A 21,330-nucleotide genomic window follows, 5' to 3' on the forward strand; every position below is an offset into this window, starting at 1 on the left:
GGAACTTCCATACTGTTTTCCCTAATGGTTTGATCAATTTCCATCCCACCAACAGTGCACAAGGCTTCCCCTTTCTCCACATCCTCATCAACACTTTTGTCTTTTTTTTTTTTTTTTTTTTTTTTTTTTTTTTGCCGTACACGGGCCTCTCACTGTTGTGGCCTCTCCCATTGCGGAGCACAGGCTCCGGACGTGCAGGCCCAGCGGCCATGGCTCACGGGCCCAGCTGCTCCGTGGCATGTGGGATCCTCCTGGACTGGGGCACGAACCCGTGTCCCCTGCATCGGCAGGCGTACTCTCAACCACTGCACCACCAGGGAAGCCCCACTTTTGTCTTTTTGACAATAGCCTTTCTTGTAGCTGTGAGGCTGGCATCTCACTGTGGTTTTGATTTGCATTTTCCTGATGATTAGCCATGTTGAATATCTTTTCATGTATCTTCTGGCCATTTAAATGTCTTCTTTGGAAAAATGTTTATTTAGGTTCCATTATTGTAATTGGGTTATTTGTTTTTTTGCTATTGAGTTGTATAAGTTCCTCATATATTTTGGATATTAACCCCTTATCCAGTATATGGTTTGCAAATATTTTTGCTGAGTGTAATTTTTAGTAGTTGTGTAATATTACACTACTACTTTGACTAATTTATAATGTGAAATTTAATTTCTATTTCTTATTTTTAGCTGGACCTCCGTATACTTTGTATTTTGGTATTAAATTCTATGCCGAAGATCCATGTAAGCTTAAAGAAGAAATAACCAGGTATAGTACTGACTTTGCTTTTGATCAGTACATGTATGACATATACAAAAGGCTTTATTTAAAACAAAGTGGGGTCAAATATTTGGATGGGTGTCTGCAGGTATTTTGTAATGGGACTACTGTGAGAGTTAAATTTAAACTAGCATTGCATGAGGCAGTTCAGTGTCTGATGATAGATGTGTTTGAACAATGGAATGGACCTGGGTGACATGATAATAGATTCTGCATCTGCTGTGATGGGATATTTCTGTATTGTTATTGTGAAGGATGCATTCAGTCTTTGTAGTCCTGTAAACGTAGCCATCTGAACTGCATAAATGGAGGATATATATATTTTTAAATTTATTTTATAGAAGTACAGTTGATTTACAATGTTTTGTTAGTTTCTGCTGTACAGCAAAGTGATTCAGTTATACATATACATATATATTCTTTTTCATATTCTTTTCCCATGGTTGAATATAGTTCCCATGGTTGAATATAGTTCCCTGTGCTATACAGTAGGACCTTGTTGTTTATCCATTCTATATATAATAGTTTGCATCTGCTAATTCCAAACTCCCAATCCCTCCCTCCCCACCCCACCTCCCCCTTGGCAACCACAAGTCTGTTCCCTATGTCTGTGAGTCTGTTTCTGTTTCATGGATAAATTCATTCATGTAGAGACAGTATTTTGATGCTGAGTTTGCATACGTAATTATAAACTTGAAGAGCCACTCACTTCTCTTTAATTGTTGTAGCTTAAATATCAGCTGTTCAGGGATTTCATTCATCTCTATGGAAAATGAAAAGATAATTGCTTTTAGTATTAAGTGAGAGAAAAAACCCAGTGTTTTTTAATGCATTACTTTACCTTTGTCATCAAATATTTCAGTTAAGACAGAATTTCTGATTCGTATTGATTATATTGTTAAAGCAGCCCACACCAACATTTGAAAATGGCTTATAAAGAGCAGACAATAGCATTATGTTTTCACTTATTCCACTAGTGACCTGCCTGCATGTGATAGCAAAAACAGAAGCGTTTTCCCTAACTTAACTCTAAATGGTCAGTTTTCCTAGTGAGCCCGTCATTGGCTTGAGTAAAGCCTAATGCCTTGCTCAGAAAATTGGAAATCATCTCCTTGATAACTAAGACAGTCTATGGTCTTGTTTCTATTCTATCCTTTCATCTTTTTCCTTAGACTTTCTTTTGTCTTGATTCTGCACTGCACACAGAAGAGTGAGAAGAGGGTCAGCTAATCAGACTTTTTCTCTTCCGCTCTGAAGTGCTGTAATTAAGCCTCATTTGTAGAACTGTGCTGACATCTGCTTTGCGTCTCCTATCACCACATTGTTAACGAACACTTGCAAAGGCAGGGCTACAATTTCATGAAGAGTCTTTGCATTCAAGAGGGATTTCTGAGTTGAGGGCTTATGGGGAAACTGAGTCCAAGTGGTATAAATGCACATTTATATCTGTAACTCATTAGGGAATTACAAGGCACAACATTTTATGAAAATATAAGGAAAGTTCTTCATTTTGATGTTATCAGTAACCTCTCTGTGCTCAATTTCCTTACCTGTAATATTGGAGATGTACCTGTATCGTAAGGTTTTTGTAAGCATTAAATGGAATAATGTTTGTAAAGCTCTTATAAGTTGGTTGTTTCGGCTCATAGTTAAGTGCTTTCGGCTCGTAGTTAAGTGCTTGATAAATACTAGCACTTATTATTTCGTTCTCTCTTGCTCTGGTGGTTCAGTGAGTTACGTCTTTTTGTGTGTGTGTGTGTGGTACGTGGGCCTCTCACTACTGCGGCCTCTCCCGTTGTGGAGCACAGGCTCCGGACGCGCAGGCTCAGCGGCCATGGCCCACGGGCCCAGCCGCTCTGCGGCACGCGGAATCCTCCCGGACCGGTGCACAAACCTGCGTCCCCTGCATCGGCAGGCGGACTCTCAACCACTGCGCCACCAGGGGAGCCTTTTTTTTTTGGCTGCATTGGTTTTTCGTTCCTGCGCACGGGCTTTCTCTAGTTGTGGAGAGCGGGGGCTATTCTTCATTGCAGTGCACGGGCTTCTCATTGTGGTGGCTTCTCTTGTTGCGGAACATGGGCTCTAGGTACGTGGGCTTCGGTAGTTGCAGCACTCGGGCTCGGTAGTTGCAGCACTCGGGCTCAGTAGTTGCGACACACGGTCCCTAGAGTGCAGGCTCAGTAGTTGTGGCGCATGGGCTTTGCTGCTCTGCGGCGTGTGGGATCTTCCCGGACCAGAGATCGAACCCGTGTCCCCTGCACTGGCAGGCCGATTCTTAACCACTGCGCCACCAGGGAAGTCCCCCAGTGAGTTACATCTTAAATGAGAGTTAGATTCCAAAAGATACTTGATTTAGTATTAAGAAGGGGGGAAAAGAGCAGTGTTTTATAATGCATTACTTCACATCTGTTTACCAAATACTGATGATGAAGAGAAATTTCCCTTTAGAATCTACTAACAGCTCATTAGCAGAACATATGGATTTGTGTGTAATCTACAACCGCACAATATATTGAATACAGCCTTTTTTTCTTCGAGTTTTAGACCATTTCATGTAAAGAACCAGATGATATTGTTGGCTTAGTTAGTGGCCATGATCTATAATAATTTGTTTTTATTGTATAAAACATAGAGTCGAATTTAAGTAAGTTAAATGAGCATTTAATGTGATATTATTGTATACTGACTCTTAGTATATCCTAGAGATAAAATCATTGATTTGCATGAATATGCTAACTTAAATGGTTAGGCATAATGGACCTTAAAAAGGGAAGGGAGTCAATTACATGAGATAATTTTGGCTAAAGCAAAAACTGAAACCAAAAGACAGAATCCTCCAAAATAAGCTACTAAAGGAAAAGCATACTTAGGCCAGCATTTTCAAGTCGAACATTTATCTTGCTTCCGTTCATTGGAAAATTGTTCCAACCTATTCTGTACTGGCTCTTAGGTTGTTTGTAATTTTTTTCCTTCACTTTCTCTCTTCTATTTCTTTTTTATGAAATTTAATTTAAAAAATTGAAGTATAGTTGATTTACAGTGTTTCAGGTGTACAGCAAAGTGATTCATTATACATACACATATATATTCTTTTTCGGATTCTTTTCTGTCATAGGTTATTACAAGATATTGACTATAGTTCCCTGTGTTATACAGTTGGTTCTTATTCCATCTATTTTATATATAGTTTGTAATTTTTTGATATGAAAAATAAAGGTACAGTAAACATGCTTTTTTTCCCTGAATTTTATTATTTTATTTTATTTATTTTTTCTTTATTGGAGTATAATTGCTTTACAATGTTATGTTGGTTTCTGCTGTACAACAAAGTGAATCAGCTATAAGTATACATATATCCCCATATCCCCTCCCTCTTGAGCCTCCCTATCCCACCCCTCTAGGTCATCACAAATAAACATGCTTCTTTTAAAAAAAAATAATAATTATTTTTATTGTGGTGATTCCATCTAAGAACAGTTAAAGGACAAAATATAGTACAGAGTCACACAGCTCCCCTTTTTTTTTGGCCGTGCACATGTGGGATTTTAGTTCCCCAGCCAGGGATCAAACCTGCGCCCCCTGCATTGGAAGCACAGAGTCTTAACCACCGGGTCACCACCAGGGAAGCCCCTAAACATGCTTTTACTTATTCTTCCATGTATAGTTTTTTTTGAAAGTCACACAATTTCATGCATACGATTACAGACCTCTTTCACCATCTAACCCATTTGTTTTACTCACACCCTTGTGGATGACTACCCAGCTTGTTTCCTTTTTAAAATTATATGTGATGCTGCATTGAATCTTCTCATGTAGATAAATTATCATGCTAGATGACGTATTCCAGGAGGACATTGTATCTAGGGGGAAAATTTTTTAGATGAATGGGATACATTAAAAAATAAGGCTTCAGACTATGAAAAATATAAGTTAATAGAATTGCTTCAACTGGGAGTACCTGCTATGTGCTCTAAAATGTTTTCTGAATAGATGAAGTTGGGGGACTCTGAGGTCATATATCCTACCCTCCATTTTTATGAAAAGTTCCTGAGATATTAGCCAGCTTCTTTCTTCTTAAACATTTTAAAGAGAGGAAACCTTACTGCTTCACAAAGCAGTTGGAAGTTCAATAAGAAATAAAAGATCTCTGGAACTTCTGTCATCAGCACTAGGTTTTCTTTCTAGGTTTATGTGAAATAAATCTAATCTCTTTATCAGTTTTTAAAATAATTTGTGTCCTCATGACATCTTTTAAACTTATTTTCAATTCTGATTCAAAATATTATGACAGCCTTCCATGTATTATGTGTCATTCATAGCTATCTTCTGCAGATTCGATAAGCATAATGCACATATTCGTTAAGAAGGCACCCTTTGGAGGCAGACAGGCTGGGATTTGCAGCCTTGCTCTGCCACTCACTGGTTGTGTTATCTTGAGAAGATTACATAACCTTTTAAAGTCTCAGTTTTCTTGTTTGTAAAATGGCATTATAGTATTTCTTCAGAAAGATGATGGGGGACTTCCCAGGTGGTGCAGTGGTTAAGAATCCACCAGCCAATGCAGGGGACATGGGTTTGAGCCCTGATCCGGGAAGATCCCACATGCCTCGGAGCAGCTAAGCCCATGCGCCACAACTACTGAGCCTGTGCTCTAGAGCCCGTGAGGCACAACTACTGAAGTCCGCGTGCCTAGAGCCCATGCTCCGCAACAAGAGAAGGCACCTCAATGAGAAGCCCGCACACCACAACAAAGAGTAGCCCCTGCTCGCTGCAACTAGGGAAAGCCTGCACGCAGCAACGAAGACCCAACGCAGCCAAAAATAAATAAATAAAAGATGATGGAGGAATATATAAGATAATACATGCCAAGTACTTACCATAGTGCAAAAATGAAGTGTTCAGTAGTTGGTGGGGGTAGTTAAAATAGAAATAATGATTATCTTATATTTTCAAATTACTGACTAAAAAATTAGGGAGGAAAAGGCCAACTTGGAGCCCTGAGGATAGGTCTTCCAGGTTAAAGTCAATCCATTAATCAGAGTATCCTACTACTGCCCTCTAGCCTGCATTTCTTGAATTTGTACATAAAGACAGAATTCACTCACTCACTCACCGTCCTTTCAGTACTGTGTGGAGCATTGTTGTCCAGTGCACTGAGGACAAGGAGATTCTATAGTGACCAAAAGAGAGCTATGGTTTCAGTCCTCCAGAGAGAGAAGACGGAGAGTGAGTGGGTCTGAGTGAGTGAGTCCGCCTGTTGCTTTGCTGACAACCCTATGTGTGATGACAATGAAATTTTAACTCTTTCTAAAAAGAGAATAATGTTAGTTCCAAATGACTTGTTCATGATGAATACATTTTAGCTTCTGAAAACAGGTGTTTGGTTTTTAATATTTTATTGTACTTTGTTGGGGATTGACATTAAGCTCGTCAATTATTTATTATTATTATACTGGGTAATCCATATCCGTCTCTTTGTTAAGGTTAGTGTGTTTTAGCTTCTTTATGAGCTGAGTGACCTTCAGTCACACATTCTCTTCCGGTGTCCCTGTCTCCTTCTCTAAGTGAAGTTAATGGGTCTCAACACATCTGAGTTGAGCTGTGGGTCACATTTCAGTATGGATTCAAAAGACATTGTGACCTTTAAAGGACTATATAAATACAAGGTGGTACTGCTACTCTTTGCTCCTATATGTTTATCATCAGTTTTAAACTGCAAAAATGTTATTCCCAATCTTTGTCATTTTCTCTTGAGAGTCAGTGGGTGCTTTCTCTCCTCCTTTTCTTTTTCTTAAGTCATACATGCTATTTCCCCCACAGTGTTCAGTACTATGTTATTATTTAAACATTTCCTTCTGTCCTGCACATTAAGTTTCATCCAAAATGATTAGGCTCCTGTCACAGGCTGCATCCCTCTCTGTTGGATGCAGAAAACCGTCCTGCCTTTCCTGTAGGCAGGTGCTCTCCTCCCAGATGTCTCAGTGTCACATTTTGCTGGCACCAGAAATCAAACTTCTACTTGTCCTCATATCTTTCAGTTTCCTCACCAGGGTCTCAAGTCATTGGAAGATACACTTCAGCCTTCATTGCTGTGAGCCTTCCTGGCTGTCTTGGGCCCCAGAAGTCTCAGGAGAACCTCCTGTTTGGGTTCTGGAAAGAACAGCATCTCTTCTTTAAGCAAATCTCCTTTGCCTGTTCTTCTCATCTCTGACACTTGCTAAATTGTCTATGGTCCTCAGCAGCTTGTACGTCCTGGGTGTCAATTCAGCTCTGTTCTATGAACATCACACAAACACAAAATGGCGAGGCCAGTATTTCAGGCCCTTCTCTTGTGTTGTACTGGTTGTACTGTTGTGATGAGTGAGGATGGGGTGCAAGATAGAGGGCTTCTCCCCCAGGGCTCATAATCTAGCTTGGGCCACAGTGCATGTACACCAGTATGGTAATTTACATACAGAGATAGCCAGTAATGCGGCCTCTGCTTTGTACCAGGGTGTGTTCTGGAAAGCTTCCTTATTAAGAGGCTCATGTTAAATCAACATTTTTTTTCCCCAATGTGTGTACAATGTAACTAGGGTTACAATATAATTTATTGTTCAAATCCTAACACTTGGGAGAATGATGAAGAGAGTTATTAATAATGGGGAATGTGTAACAGACTTAAGCTAGAACTGTTCTAGGCAAACTGGGATTTATCGGGTTAAAACCAGAGATAAACAAGGACTCACACATGCAGTCATAGCCTTACTCAGAATGATGTAGAAGGAAAGACTCAGGAACTCTAAGTCTGTAATTTAAATAAAAAATTATAGTCTAGGTCCCATAAATGGACAAAATAAGTTATATATAGTTAAAAACAAGCCCTGAGATAAGATAAAATGTTCAGCGTGTAAAAGTATGATTTTACTGTATCATAGATTTGTCTTACACAAAACTAATATGATGCTTGCTGTGATAAAAATTAATAAAATTATTAATTAAAAATAGTTTACTTGTTTCCTTTGATTTTAGTGGATTTTTTTTTTAATGGAATGACTTAAAGATCTCTAGTATCTTTAAAAGGCAGGCTACCCAGGGAGGTTTGAACAGATGTCCTTTTTTTTCTTCATGAATTTCTCAGAGACAACAAAGAATGTTCATTTTTTTCCATTTTCATCTATCTGTCTATCTGTTCATATATCTATCATCAAGTCAACAGCTATTTACTGAGCAGTTACTGTGTGCTAAACCCTGGGTACTGGGAATACAGTCACCAGTGGAGTCTGGTTCCTTTTTCTTTGTACTGGCTTGTCTTTCTCTGTTTCAGCTCTGTCTTTGTAAAAGCAACGAGAAATCATCTCTTTGGTTCTCTTGCCCTTTCTGAAGCAAAGTCTTATGGGATTAGGTCCCTCAGTTTCTTTATTTGGCAAAAGATCTTACTATTCAGTCAAATGTTATAAAAGTCTTAATGGAGCAAGACAAATGTGCCTCTGTGACCCATTTACTCAAAAAAATACACTTTAGGAAAAGAGATTCCAAGTTAACAATAGAGGAAGGGAGTGAAGCTAAACACAAGTTTCCAGCAAGCAGTAGTAATTCTGGGGAAATGTCTCTATAGTTTTGCATTTCAGTTCTGCTAATGTCACTTTACTCTGCTTTTCTCCTCTTCAAGAGGAACCCAGATGATTATAACAAACTGGATTTGATATCTAAGATGAGCATTCAGGGAATGGAAAGTAGTTAGTAGGGCTGGGAAAGTGAACACAACTTAAGGAGTGGGGTTAGCCATTGGTAATGGCAAGAGATTTGGCTCAAGAAATAAGCAAGTATTGTAAGCTATCTTAGGGATCTTGAACTTTGTCCTGAAGGCAAAGGGAAGTGTCTTAAGTTTTGTTTGTTTGTTTTTAAATCAAGGGAATGACATTATCCTAGTTACCTCTTGGAAGTGTCTTTTGCAAGGGAGATAAGTATGACTAGTGGCAAGGGTAGTGAAGGTTTTAGAAACCCAGTGGTCAGTGACCTGGACTAGGAGATGGAAGACAGTGTATAGACTGCAAAAAACAGGTTTAGTGATTGAACGTGGGTGCCAGGGATTACACATTGTCCTGGGTTTCCCTTGCTTATGTGTCTGGAGAACCGTGGTGACATTTACTAACTGAGTAGTGGGGAAACACAAGGTGTTAGGCAGATTTTCACCTAAGCCTGTGGGTACAAAGTTGATTATCAGTCTTCTAGAAATAATCAGAGTAGCATCTAAAATTCACTAAGAACTTCGATTGTGAGCCTTGGGTGAAGAAAAACTTACCACGGCTGATTTTTATAATTAATTTCCTATGCTTTTTTCCTGCCATTCCCAATGACAGCAAGCATCACCTTGCAAAGAAAGAGAAATCACAAAAGACAGCCTGGTGTATGTGTGTGTGTGAGAGAGAGAGAGAGAATACGTGATGGTGGCTGAGGATGGCATGGATGGGTCACTGTATTGGTTCATAAACCTCTTTCACCCACTGGCAGAAAGGCTGAATGGGAGGGGTAGGGGGAGAGCTAGCTAAGGTTGCATAACATCCTGATTAAGAGAGTGCTAGGGTCACATTGCCTGGGTTCCAGTTCTAGCTATGCTACTTAACTAGTGTGGACAAATTTTTTCATCTCTTTGTGTCTGTTAGCTTCTTCATCTGCAAAAGAGATAATAATAGTGCTAACCTCATTTTAAAGTCTTAAATAAGTTATTGTCTGTAAAATACTTGGAATGAGTTACTATGTTTACAATGTTTAGAACAGTGGGTAGCAGTATTATTTATTTATTTATTCATTCATTCATTCATTTATTTATGGTGGCTGTGTTGGGTCTCCGTTGCTGTGCGTGGGCTTTCTCTAGTAGTGGTGAGTGGAGGCTACTCTTCGTTGCGGTGCACGGGCTTCTCATCGCAGTGGCTTCTCCTGTTGCAGAGCACGGGCTCTAGGTGCGTGGTCTTCAGTAGTTGTAGCACGCAGGCTTCAGTATTGTGGCATGCAGGCTCAGTAGTTGTGGCTCATGGGCTCAGTAGTTGTGGCACACAGGCTTACTTGCTCCACGGCATGTGGGATCCTCCTGGACCAGGGCTCGAACCCATGTCCCCTGCATTGGCAGGCAGATTCTTAACCACTGCGCCACCAGGGAAGCCCAGTAGCACTATTATTATACAAGGTTTTCTTTTAGCAGATGGAATGAGCAAAGCCGCAGATAATGGGCAGCATCTTAATAAGTGGGAGGATTGATAGAATTACATTATTATGACCTTTCTGTCCTGTATCCATGATTTTAGATGCTGATAACACATAGCATATTGGCTGGGTCCTTGTAATCTGTTCATCCCAGTGAGAACATGTTGTAGTGTTAGTGGCAGTGGCAGTGATGAGAATGGTGAGACTAGCTTGTATGAAACCTCCACGTCAACCTGATGAGGTGTAGATACTTCATGGTCTCACTTTTACCCTTGAAGAGCCTGGCTGTTATGTGGAGCAGCTGCCCAAGGCCAAGAGCTCGTGAGTCCTGGAGCTGAGATGCAATCCAGTTGGTTTAACTTGAGAGCCTGCACTCTTTAGCCACTACCCTGATTGCCTCTGCAGTGTGTGTAAACAGTCCCTGTTCATACAACGGCCCCCTCACAAAAGAGAAGAAAGTGGCTTTATTTTCGTGAAAGGTGATGGGTTTCAGGGTCTGAAACTGCAGGTCAGGGTAGTGGAAGACATCATTAATCTCTCTTTTCCATTTCTCTTTTAGATATCAGTTTTTCTTGCAGGTGAAGCAAGATGTCCTTCAGGGCCGGCTGCCCTGCCCTGTCAACACTGCTGCTCAGCTGGGAGCGTATGCCATCCAGTGTAGGTTCCACTTAAGCATATTTGCTTCAGAGCTCTTGAGAAGAATGTTTGAATTTTTCTTTTAAAGCAATTTTATGAAGTTCTTATCAAATGACATTTTGCTAAAAAGAAATTGAATTTAGTCAAAATTCAAGTTTTAATCAGTGTGCCTTCAGAAGGGGTAAAAGTGAAGCCGGTTACATTATACCTTGTAGTAGGTTGCATGGAGTTTTAGTCACAGGAATAGCACTGATTCTTGATTCCATGGAAGGTCTGAAAATTTGTTCTGTTCTACATTCCTCCTGAGTTGATTGATCCCTCTGAGCCGCCCTGCCTCAGAGATCCCACTGCTTCCAAGCGGCTGTTGTGATGACTCCACGTGGGCAGGTGCCATCACCAGTTTAGAGCGTGGCCCACAGTCCGCACCCGTTGTCCGTCAGCTCTTGCCATCCATGTGGCGGCCATGGGGGCAGCTCCAGGTTGTACTGTCATTTTGGAGGCTGAAGCTGAGGCTGTTTCCACTTATATTTACTGAGCCCCTTCTAAGAATCAAGCAGGGTATGGGGGTGATGAGACAGCATGTTCCTTGCCTGTGTGATTCTTGCAGACCAGAAATAGCTTAGAAAAAATATTCTAGGAAAAATGTTGTGTAAATGAACTGGGGAACTGGTTGGGTTTGGAAGGTGGATTAATGTAGGGAGAATTTTTATAAGCATAACATAGTGAGCTCTCTGGTTTCATTTAGTTTCTTTGTGTAAACTGTAATGGGGTTATGTGCAGCATTGTATTATATTTCCATGACCATTATGTGGGGCAAATACGTTTTGAACCACATGATTTATCTCTTGGTGTCATTGTCTGAGAGAGGTTATGGTTGTTTTTCACCTCAAGCATTTCCATTATATGTACTTTAAATGCTGTTTACAACATTTTACTTCATATAAACTGGTAAGAATAACTTAAATGAAAATGATAATCATAGTCTTGCAGAAAGCAAAAATTTTATCTTTTTAATATAAGATTTTGTTTATACTATCCATATATTCTCATCAGAGTTGTTTTAAACTAAAATTAGTTATTATCTTATATACATTTATTAATAAAGCACTTGAAGAAAATGTTTAAGCATGAGAAGAATACTTTTATTCCTGTATTTTTAGGAATATTTTCCTAAAATGGAAAAAAATTACAGTTTCTTTCTTTTTTAGCGGAACTTGGAGATTATGATCCGTATAAGCATACTGCGGGGTATGTGTCAGAGTACCGGTTTGTTCCTGATCAGAAGGAAGAACTTGAAGAAGCTATAGAAAGGATTCATAAAACTCTAATGTAAGAATCACATTTTATTAACAATAATCAACATGTTGTACATTAGGGCCCCAGAACTTCATCTTGAAACTATAAGTTTATATTCTTTGACCAACATCTCTCCATTTCCCGTACCGCACCGCCCCATTCCCTACCCCCCCAGGCCCTGGTAACCACTGTTTGTTCTAGTCTCTGTTTTTATGAGGTTGGCTTTTTTAGATTCCACATACAGGTGGTATTATACAAGAATTTGTCTTTATCTGTCTTACTTTGCTAAGCATTATGCCCTCAAGGTCTATCCATAACACTTGAAAGTTGCTAAGAGAGTAGATCTCAAATGTTATCACAACAAAAAACAAATGGTCATTATGTAACGAGATGGAGGTGTTGGCTATGCTATAGTGGTGATCATTTTGCAGTATATAAATGTATCAAATCAACATGTTGTACACCTTTAACTTATATAATGTTATATGTCAATTATATCTCAATAAAGCTGGAAGAAAAAGAATCCCACTTTATGTCACATCGCCCATCAACCATCATTTTATGCTATTGACAGGCTTAAGAAAAGTTTCTTAACAAATTCTTCATCTGTGCCTTGAACATTTTTTCTTTTCAAAGTTTTTTTTCTTTTTTTTACTGCTTATAACACTAAAATGCACATAGGAAACCCAGACAATTTAAAAAGTATAAAGGGAAAAAAAGTGTAAAAGAGAGAGTAAATCCCAGTACCTAAAGTCAACATATTTTTAGTTAATGGCCTTTCAGACCTCTCTCTATGCATGATTTCCCGTAGAGAAAATGTATTTTATATAGATTTATGTATGTATGATTTTACAATGAAATCATTCTGTACATACTGTATTTTGCAATCTTCTATTTTTTTCAGTCACCAGTACCTTGTGAAATTTATTTTTTTAAACTATAAATATATGTTATTACCACAAAAGCCTTAATGTATTCTGGATTTGCTCTGTCTTAAGTATGTAAGTTCTTCACAGTTACAAGCAAAGCCCTATTTGGTCTCTAGCAATGAATCTGGAGATCATGATGCCAAGTGTGGAGCCTCAAGGGGTATTATGTTAACACCACATGTGCTTCTGAGAAATAAACACACTCCACTAGTAGGATTTTCAATTAATGGCCTGCAGCATTGAAGTTATAATTTAATTATAGTTATTTTGGTTAAATCCTCTATACTGATTAACTTTGCTTTATTGCCTCTTATGTAACATCCCCCTTTGAATTTGCTTGGTTTCTTTCAGATGTATTACAGTTAAGGTGAAAAAAAGGGTAGAATTAATCTGGTCAACAAAAAATGTTTGCCTAAAGGATCTGTTTCAGTGAGTAGCACCAGAAGTCAGTTGCTGAATTGCAATCAGAGAAACTAGGTTTTCCACCTTGTGTTAACATGCCCCAGAATGCTCTCCAGCCTGGTTCTAGAGTCCTTCGTTTTAAGGTTTCACTGAAGTGGGTGCTAAGAGAGTACCTGTTATAACATTATGAAGGGCACCGTGTTTGGCACATCCTGAGAATACTGATTCTGCTAGGAGTTTCCAAGTACACTTATGTTTTGAAATTATCAGGGAGCTTTGATAAAGGACCTTATCTGTTTTATGGCATGGCGTTGACAGCGTGACTGTTATTTCTAAAAGACTAAAGCTTGATCAAGGTTTGGTAGCTTTCTTGTGTCTAATTTGTGGTAAACATTCTTCTTTATAGATTTCAAAAGTATTATATTGCTGGGCTTTCCAGAGTACCATGGCTGAAACATGGGATTGCATCGAAGCAGGATTTCTTAATTTTTAAAAATTTGTGACTCCTTTTGTTAACCATTAAAAATCTCTCTCTCTCTCTCTCTCTCTCTCTCTCTCTCTCACTCTCTCACTCATACATACACACACACACACACACACAGAGAGAGAGAGAGAGAGAGAGAGAGAGAGAGAGAGTTCCAGTCATCCATGGAGATTCCTGGCAGATGCTTACCCTCTTTAGGAATGAATGCTATTTTTTGTATATTGTCACCAATGGAGATTTTGGGAAGATTTTTATACTTTGTATTAAGAAAGTGACAAGTACTTTTACAGTTTCTAAAGGACCACACGTGTGCTCAGGAGATGCTGATGAGCCCCGGTTGGGTGGTGAGGGCCCATTCTCTTCTTCCCTCCAACACTGCTCTCCTTCATTTCCCTCCCGGTGGAGAGCTGCCGGTACACAGAGACGTTTTACTGTCTGTAAAGTGTATGCTTTTTAATTTGAGTGCTTATATCCTCAGTAATCTCTTTGGGGGTTTCTGAAACTGAGACTTTTTAATATATGGGGGGCTACTGAGATCAGCTATAATGAGCAAAACTAGATTTGGTAAATGAAATTAACTTAAAAGTATCACCTCAGAGTATTAAAATTTTGTCACCACGAAGGCAAGAGTCTTCTTGAAATACAAAGGCTTATGTTTGCATTAGCACAAAGCATTATTTATTTTTCCAGTGAATATAGTGAAAATGGCTTCTGTTCCCTGTGAGCATAGTAGCTATCAGTAAAGTAAGGCTCTTTGTTTTTATGCTGGGCGTAGGGGTCAGGCTCCTTCTGAAGCGGAGCTGAATTATTTGAGGACTGCTAAATCCCTGGAGATGTATGGTGTTGACCTCCATCCTGTCTATGTGAGTAACATTTAATTAACACAGAGTATTTTAAGCTGATGACATTTTCTTAAAAAGTCACTGGAACTCCCAAAGGAAAGGAGCAGTCCTGTTGTTTAGCGAGCAGATGATACTTCTTCATCTGATGTTTTTGAACACAAAGAATCTCTTGCGTGGATTAAAGCCTAATGAGTTTTGCATAAAGGTCTGTGATTATATTTCCGTGTGTAGAAAAACAATTAACTGGGCTTGAAAACACAACCTGGATAACAGCTCCAGAGGGCTTAGCTAAACATCAAAACAGTTTTAAATTGGTCTATAATTGATTATATTAGACAGAAAACAGGAGGATTTTCCAAAAAATAGATTTTATGGCTAAAAAACATTCATAAGATCACCTGCCTGCTAAAGTAGACTTTAGGCAACAGTATATGTGTAACTGTTGGTGGTTCTATGTTGGATATGCAGGTTCTGTCAATATTAGGGTTACTGCCTACTGTAGTTATTGCCACTGCATAAATAGGAGAATTTTTGTAGTTTTTCTTCAGTAGCTGATGAAAACTTGTGGAATATGATCAGTGGGCACTTACACTGAACCTGTACTGAGTGTTCAGGATCCAGATCTTCAACTTGGAGCCACTTCTCTAAGGTTACCAACTGGTTATTCTACACCAGTGAGATTGGAATGTCATTGTCTTTGATTTTATGAGAGTTTAGTTACCAATTGACAAATCTGATTATTTGAGAAAATGGACCAGTTGTCTTATTCTTTACACGAAGTGAATTGCTAAAGATTATACGTAGATTGAATGTTTGTCATTTGGATTATGGAACTCAGTTGGGTTTTTTTTGGAACTCAGTTTTTAAGAAACCCTGATAAGACTTACTGTAATGCAAACAGCTCATTGATGTATTCATTTTGTAATATGTCTTTTGCTCATCAGAGTTTGCTAAAACAAATCATCTCATATTATTTGTAAAGAATTAGAAGCATCCCTGATTATACTGTTAATATGGCAATAAAAGTTACATATTTGGGAGAAGTAGTAGCTCCCTGATAAATTACAGTCTAATCTCATTAAACCATTAAATGCTCCATACTACTGTCCTTTAAAAATACTTCTAAAACTTCGTGGAGTAATTATTTTTTTTTTCTTCTAGCCACATTAATCTTATTAGGTTTTCAGTTTTTTAAAAAATATATTTTATAGGAAATGTATAAAGAGAGAGTCTTCTGCAAAATGCTTCTGCATTTGTATAATGTTTATTCTAATTCAAAAATATTTCTTTTGTGGGAGGTGGAAATTTATGGCAAATGAACCGAATTTGTTAGAAGCTTCCATACATTCCTTTAAAATCGAATTTTTAGAACTGCAAGTGGGCAACAGCTGATATTTTTTGAAAATATATTAGTTATGTTCCTTGGGAATTTGACTTTGCAGGCTGTTATTTGACGTTAGGGTAGAAAAAAGATGGATACAAACACAATTCGCTGTGTGTTCTTGGTATCCACTCTGTGACGTTTTCATTTCAGAATCCCATTTTCTTTTTTTTTTTTTTTTTTGCGGTACGCGGGCCTCTCACTGTTGTGGCCTGTCCCGTTGCGGAGCACAGGCTCCAGACGCACAGGCTCAGCGGCCATGGCTCACGGGCCCAGCCGCTCCGCGGCACGTGGGATCCTCCCGGACCGGGGCACAAACCCGCGTCCCCTGAATCGGCAGGCGGACTCTCAACCACTGCGCCACCAGGGAAGCCCAGAATCCCACTTTCTTAATTGGGATTTGTTATTGCCCGGAAATGAAAGGTTTCCAGTCTTTACCTAGCAGAAGAGATCGTATTTTAAAATTTTTGAGCAGTCTTAAAGTCACAAATGGAAATAGGAAGCAGCATGCTGGAGACCTCAGAAAATCCATGTGTATGTCTGCAGGTGGCTGCCTGAGGTTTCTGGGGAGGGCGGTGGTGAACCAGGACTCATGATTGTCGCGATCAGAGAGTAAGATCAAGACGAGTCCTTGGAAGGGGCCCTTGAGAGCAGCCAGTGGTTGTCAGTTCTTGGCTGCGCGGGAGAATCACCTGGAGCATTTATGTGTTTTTGATACCTGGGCCCCTTCATTACAGATTCTCATTTAACCAGTTTTGATGGTACCCAGCCATCAGCATTTTAAGCTGCATGAGGGATTCCTGGTTAATGTACAACCAGGGTTGAACACCACTGTAGAAGCAACACGGGGTGAATCAGTCAGTGGCTGGATTGGTAGGTAGTCCAGGTTCTCTTAATGAACTGAGATGACCAGTTAGAAAGCACTAAGAAAAATTTTCTTAAAAACTTTGAAAAACATGAGCAGCACATTAGCTACCATGATAGCTTAGCTAGCTTTCTAAGCTGGTGTCTTTCAAAAACCAGATCTAGTATTCATGCAACAGATTATGTGTGTATGGCTAGTTACAGTTTGAGAAAGAGTTTTTACATGAACAAATTTATGGTTATAAACATATGTTTGTTTTTGTAGGGAGAAAACAAATCTGAGTATTTCTTAGGATTAACTCCGGTTGGTGTTGTTGTCTACAAGAATAAAAAACAAGTGGGGAAGTATTTCTGGTAAGTTTAACTTGAGGACAGAGTTGGTATTAAAGTTGTATGCTGTATGTATTCGGCTTATGGGACTTGTATGTCATTGAAAGAGTTGGGGAAAGGCAAACAGGTACATTTCCAGTGGTTGACAAGTAAATGAGTGAACTTGGGTATAAGTTTTCTTCCAATGCATATCAGTGTATCTTTTCTCTGTAAATTTCAGGTATTTTGGTTCTGGACTCTCTTGTCCATGGAAGCTGTGTGTAGTAGGATCTCCTACCCATTCCAGGGTAGTCTGTAGGCCCAGGACTCCCCTGAGTTCTAACTCTAAATGGGGAAGGATCTGAGAGAGATAGGGGAGCCCGTAGCACTCCACTGTGTCTGGGAAGGCAGCACCACCAGAGCCTGGGGAATCCAAGCTTGTCTTCATTTACTGGAGAAGCCCAGGAGAGTGAGAATGGAGTTTTGTTCAAGAAGGTGTCCAGAATGAAGGATGTACAGGGAACGCTCTACAATTACAGTAGCAGTCTATAAACCAGTCTTTTTCTACTGAATACTTCCCACTATCTGTTTTGCTTTTCAGGCCTCGGATTACAAAGGTTCACTTCAAGGAGACACAGTTTGAACTCAGAGTACTGGGAAAAGATGTAAGTTTGTGTTTAGTGCTTAGCTTCCCTGAGACGGGAAGTCTTGTCTACTCATTGATAACTTAGAAGACACGGTGGAGTAAAATCGCCATGTATTCTTCAGCTGCAGCCACATGGAAGGAGGCTAATTGACTCATGTGAACAATTTGTCAAGGAAGGAAAGGGGAAATGAGTAGAAATGAATGAGTTGGTAATGGAGAGATGTCACTTCAGTTTTAGCAAAGCAAAAAAAAATAACCTTTCTAGGGCACAGGAGAGAATAGGATGTGATTATCATTATTAGTGTAATTCGATCTTCAATATGGTCTATGAAGGTAAGATTCATGTAATTAGAAGGGTGCAGCCTGCACGCGGGATAAAACGTGTCCTAATTTTGTCCCGAAGTCAATTGAACAACAACCTGTAGGGAGTCACACTTCTGTTCTTTCCCTAGTTGAGCGTGGTAAATAAACCAGATGGGAAATTCTGGATGCTTTCAAGGGAGACTGTAAGCCAAGGGTGCAGAAATGCTGATGGTCACTCTGCAGGTTGGCAGTGACCTCCAGGACTGTTTGGGTAGCGGGTACAGTGTTTGTCAGAGCCTCAGGGTGCTCTCGTGCATTGACAGGCAGCTTTTAGGAAACTGGGCAAAAGAAGACAGGATGTGAAAGCTTCCTTTTAATCTCCCTGTGAAAATAATGCTCCCTTGAAGTGCTATTCCTATAATTCATGTTGGGATACGTGGATGAAAATATGACGTAGGAGAATTCATCCTTCTGTCTCCTTGATGCTAACTTTATGCTGAAAAAAAACTTAAGTGAACAGTGTTGAATTGACTTTCTAATAAGATACTTGTAGAAAGAAGTAAACAAAATCTGCTGATGCAGCCACAAGCTGGGATACAGGAAGCAAAGTGGCTGCAACCACAGTTGGAGCCTGGTATCTGGTTTAGTGCCCCACGTGTAGCAGGTGCTCAGTAAATACTTGCGGCCTGATCAGTGAACTGATGTACTGGGATGGTGGGCTGTCAAATCAGAAAACCTGATACTACTATTGGTTCTTCTTCTAGAAAAAATACAGTGACCCCTCCCAGAACTGTGTGATATGCTGCCAATTATTGATGAAACTAAAATTGAATTTTTGACATGAGTTTTAACTTGTAAGGAGGGGAAATTCCTAGTTTTTAAAGGAACGAATAGTCTAAAAAGCTTGTAGTAGTTCTCAACAGTCTAGTCTGAAGAAAGTCCAGTTTTCTTCAACCTTAAAAGATGTGCTGATAAAAGATTGAATTAAAATTATCCAAAAGTATTGTAGAATAGCTCATTAGATAGTAGTGTTATACAGTGTTCTTCCTATCCTGCTGCTGGTTTCATGTGACTTGATAATGCAAGGAGTAAGGTCTGTTTAATACTTGGAAATAACATTTCAAGTTTTTAATAAGAATGTGATAATGGGAATTCCCTGGCAGTCTAGTGGTTAGGACTCCGCTCTCTCACTGCTGAGGGCCTGGGTTCAATCCCTGATCAGCGAACTAAGATTAAGATCCCACAAGCTGCACAGCCAAAAAAAGAAAAGAAAGTGATAATAAAATGATAAGGCTTTTCATGAAAACAAAATAAACAAAGGGATTACATCAATCTAAAAAGTTTTGGCACAGCAAGGGAAACTATCAACAAAACGAAAAGGTTTTCAGGAATTCTGAATAAGTCTAAAATTATTTGTAGACTAAAATTAGTTTAAGTCTAAAATTATTTAGACTTAAATTATTTTTAAGTCTAAAATTATTTTTAACTTAAAATTAATTTAAGTAGCCAAATTCCAACTCCTGTACTCCAAAAGAAAATAATAATAATAATGTCATCATTGCCACTGTAAAACTTGTATATATTACATTAGATTCTCCTCCCAAAGAATTCATTATTTGTTGGGGGGTTGGTAAAAATGGATAAAGGGGGTCAAAAGGTACAAACTTTCAGTGATAAAATAAATTGTATATTTGAAAATTTCTAAGAGAGTAGATCTTAAAAAGTTCTCATCACAAGAAAGAAAACTTTTATATAACTATGTAAGGTGACAGAGCTTGACTTACTGTGGTGACCATTTTGCATTGTATACAAATATCAAATCATTATGTCGTATACCAGAAACTAATATAAGATTATATGTCAGGGGGCTTCCCTGGTGGCGCAGTAGTTGAGAATCTGCCTGCTGATGCAGGGGATGCGGGTTCGAGCCCTAGTCTGGGAGGATCCCACATGCTGCAGAGCGGCTGGGCCCGTGAGCCACAGCTGCTGAGCCTGCGCGTCTGGAGTCTGTGCTCCGCAAAAAGGCCGCGATAGTGAGAGGCCCACACACCGCGATGAAGAGTGGCCCCCGCTTGCCACAACTAGAGAAAGCCCTCGCACAGAAACGAAGACCCAACACAACAAAAATAAATAAATTTAAAAAAAAAGAAAAAAGAAAAAGGTCACCTGTTCCCTCAATAAAAAAAAAAAGATTATATGTGTTATACCTCAATAAAAATATAAAAAAGAAAAAGAAATTTCATGGAAGCATTACTATTATTCAAAGTCATTTTTTCCATTTAGACCTAAGTTATTTTTGTGACTGAGGGCCTTTGGTGAACTCCTTGCACATTATTATTACAGTGCCTTAAAATGTCTTCTACAACCTTGGGATAAATATTTGGTAAAGTTGCAGCTAACTCGAACTTTCAGCTTCTTACATTTCTTCATTATTAAGCGAAAACGCTAACAAAATTGATGTCAGCATGTAGTTTTTTAAAAAAATGGCAGTCTCCACAGGGTGGCCCGGTTTCCTACACACACAGCTCAGTCCCTTTGCTGTAGCATCTCTGAGAAGGCACGGATGTTTGTTTGTGTGCAGCCTGAGGCACTGTGTGCTCCTGGCAGTGGTCTCTAGTAAGGTGCCAAAGCAGGTCACATATAGCTCAGGCTTGAATCAAAGGAATTTTAAAATTTATTTTATTTTTTAAAATTTAAAAAAATTTTTATTTAATTAATTTATTTTTGGCTGTGTTGGGTCTTCGTTGCTGTGCACAGGCTTTCTCTAGTTGTGGCGAGCGGGGGCTACTCTTCGTTGTGGTGCGCGGGCTTCTCATTGTGGTGGCTTCTCTTGTTGTGGAGCATGGGCTTTTGGCACGCAGGCTCAGTAGTTGTGGCGCACGGGCTTAGTTGCTCCATGGCATGTGGGATCTTGCCGGGCCAGGGATCGAACCCATGTCCCCAGCATTGGCAGGCGGATTCTTAACCACTGCGCCACCAGGGAAGCCCTAAAATTTATTTTATTAAATCGCACACTAATTTAACCAAAGCACTCCATTTTCTGAGAATTCTGGCTTTGCAGACTCTTCTTTCTCCACCAGGGTATCTTTGTGAGGTGGTGATTTACATAATGGTAGAATTAAGTTGATTATTATGGAGGCCTAACTGTAATCACAGATTAAATAAAAAAGGCCCCTGAAACCCATTACCTGGAACAATAATCACAGTCAGCTTGGAAAAGGATTGAAATCCTTATTCTACTGGTTTTCCAGTCGGCTGGTCCAGTCAGAGAGACTTAACTC

General features: G+C 39.4%; 1 protein-coding gene across 1 annotated transcript in view; it reads left to right on the forward strand.

Annotated features, from left to right (window-relative positions):
* Positions 1-21,330, forward strand: part of EPB41L4A (erythrocyte membrane protein band 4.1 like 4A) — a 257,963-nt gene that overhangs the window by 140,490 nt on the left and 96,143 nt on the right. The window contains exons 4-9 of the mRNA XM_065874473.1: positions 684-762; positions 10,517-10,614; positions 11,802-11,922; positions 14,480-14,567; positions 17,057-17,145; positions 17,702-17,765. Coding sequence (XP_065730545.1) covers positions 684-762; positions 10,517-10,614; positions 11,802-11,922; positions 14,480-14,567; positions 17,057-17,145; positions 17,702-17,765 — 539 coding nt within the window. The remainder of the gene's footprint in view (positions 1-683; positions 763-10,516; positions 10,615-11,801; positions 11,923-14,479; positions 14,568-17,056; positions 17,146-17,701; positions 17,766-21,330) is intronic.

This window comes from Phocoena phocoena, chromosome 3 (assembly GCF_963924675.1).
Source record: "Phocoena phocoena chromosome 3, mPhoPho1.1, whole genome shotgun sequence".
NCBI lineage: Eukaryota > Metazoa > Chordata > Mammalia > Artiodactyla > Phocoenidae > Phocoena > Phocoena phocoena.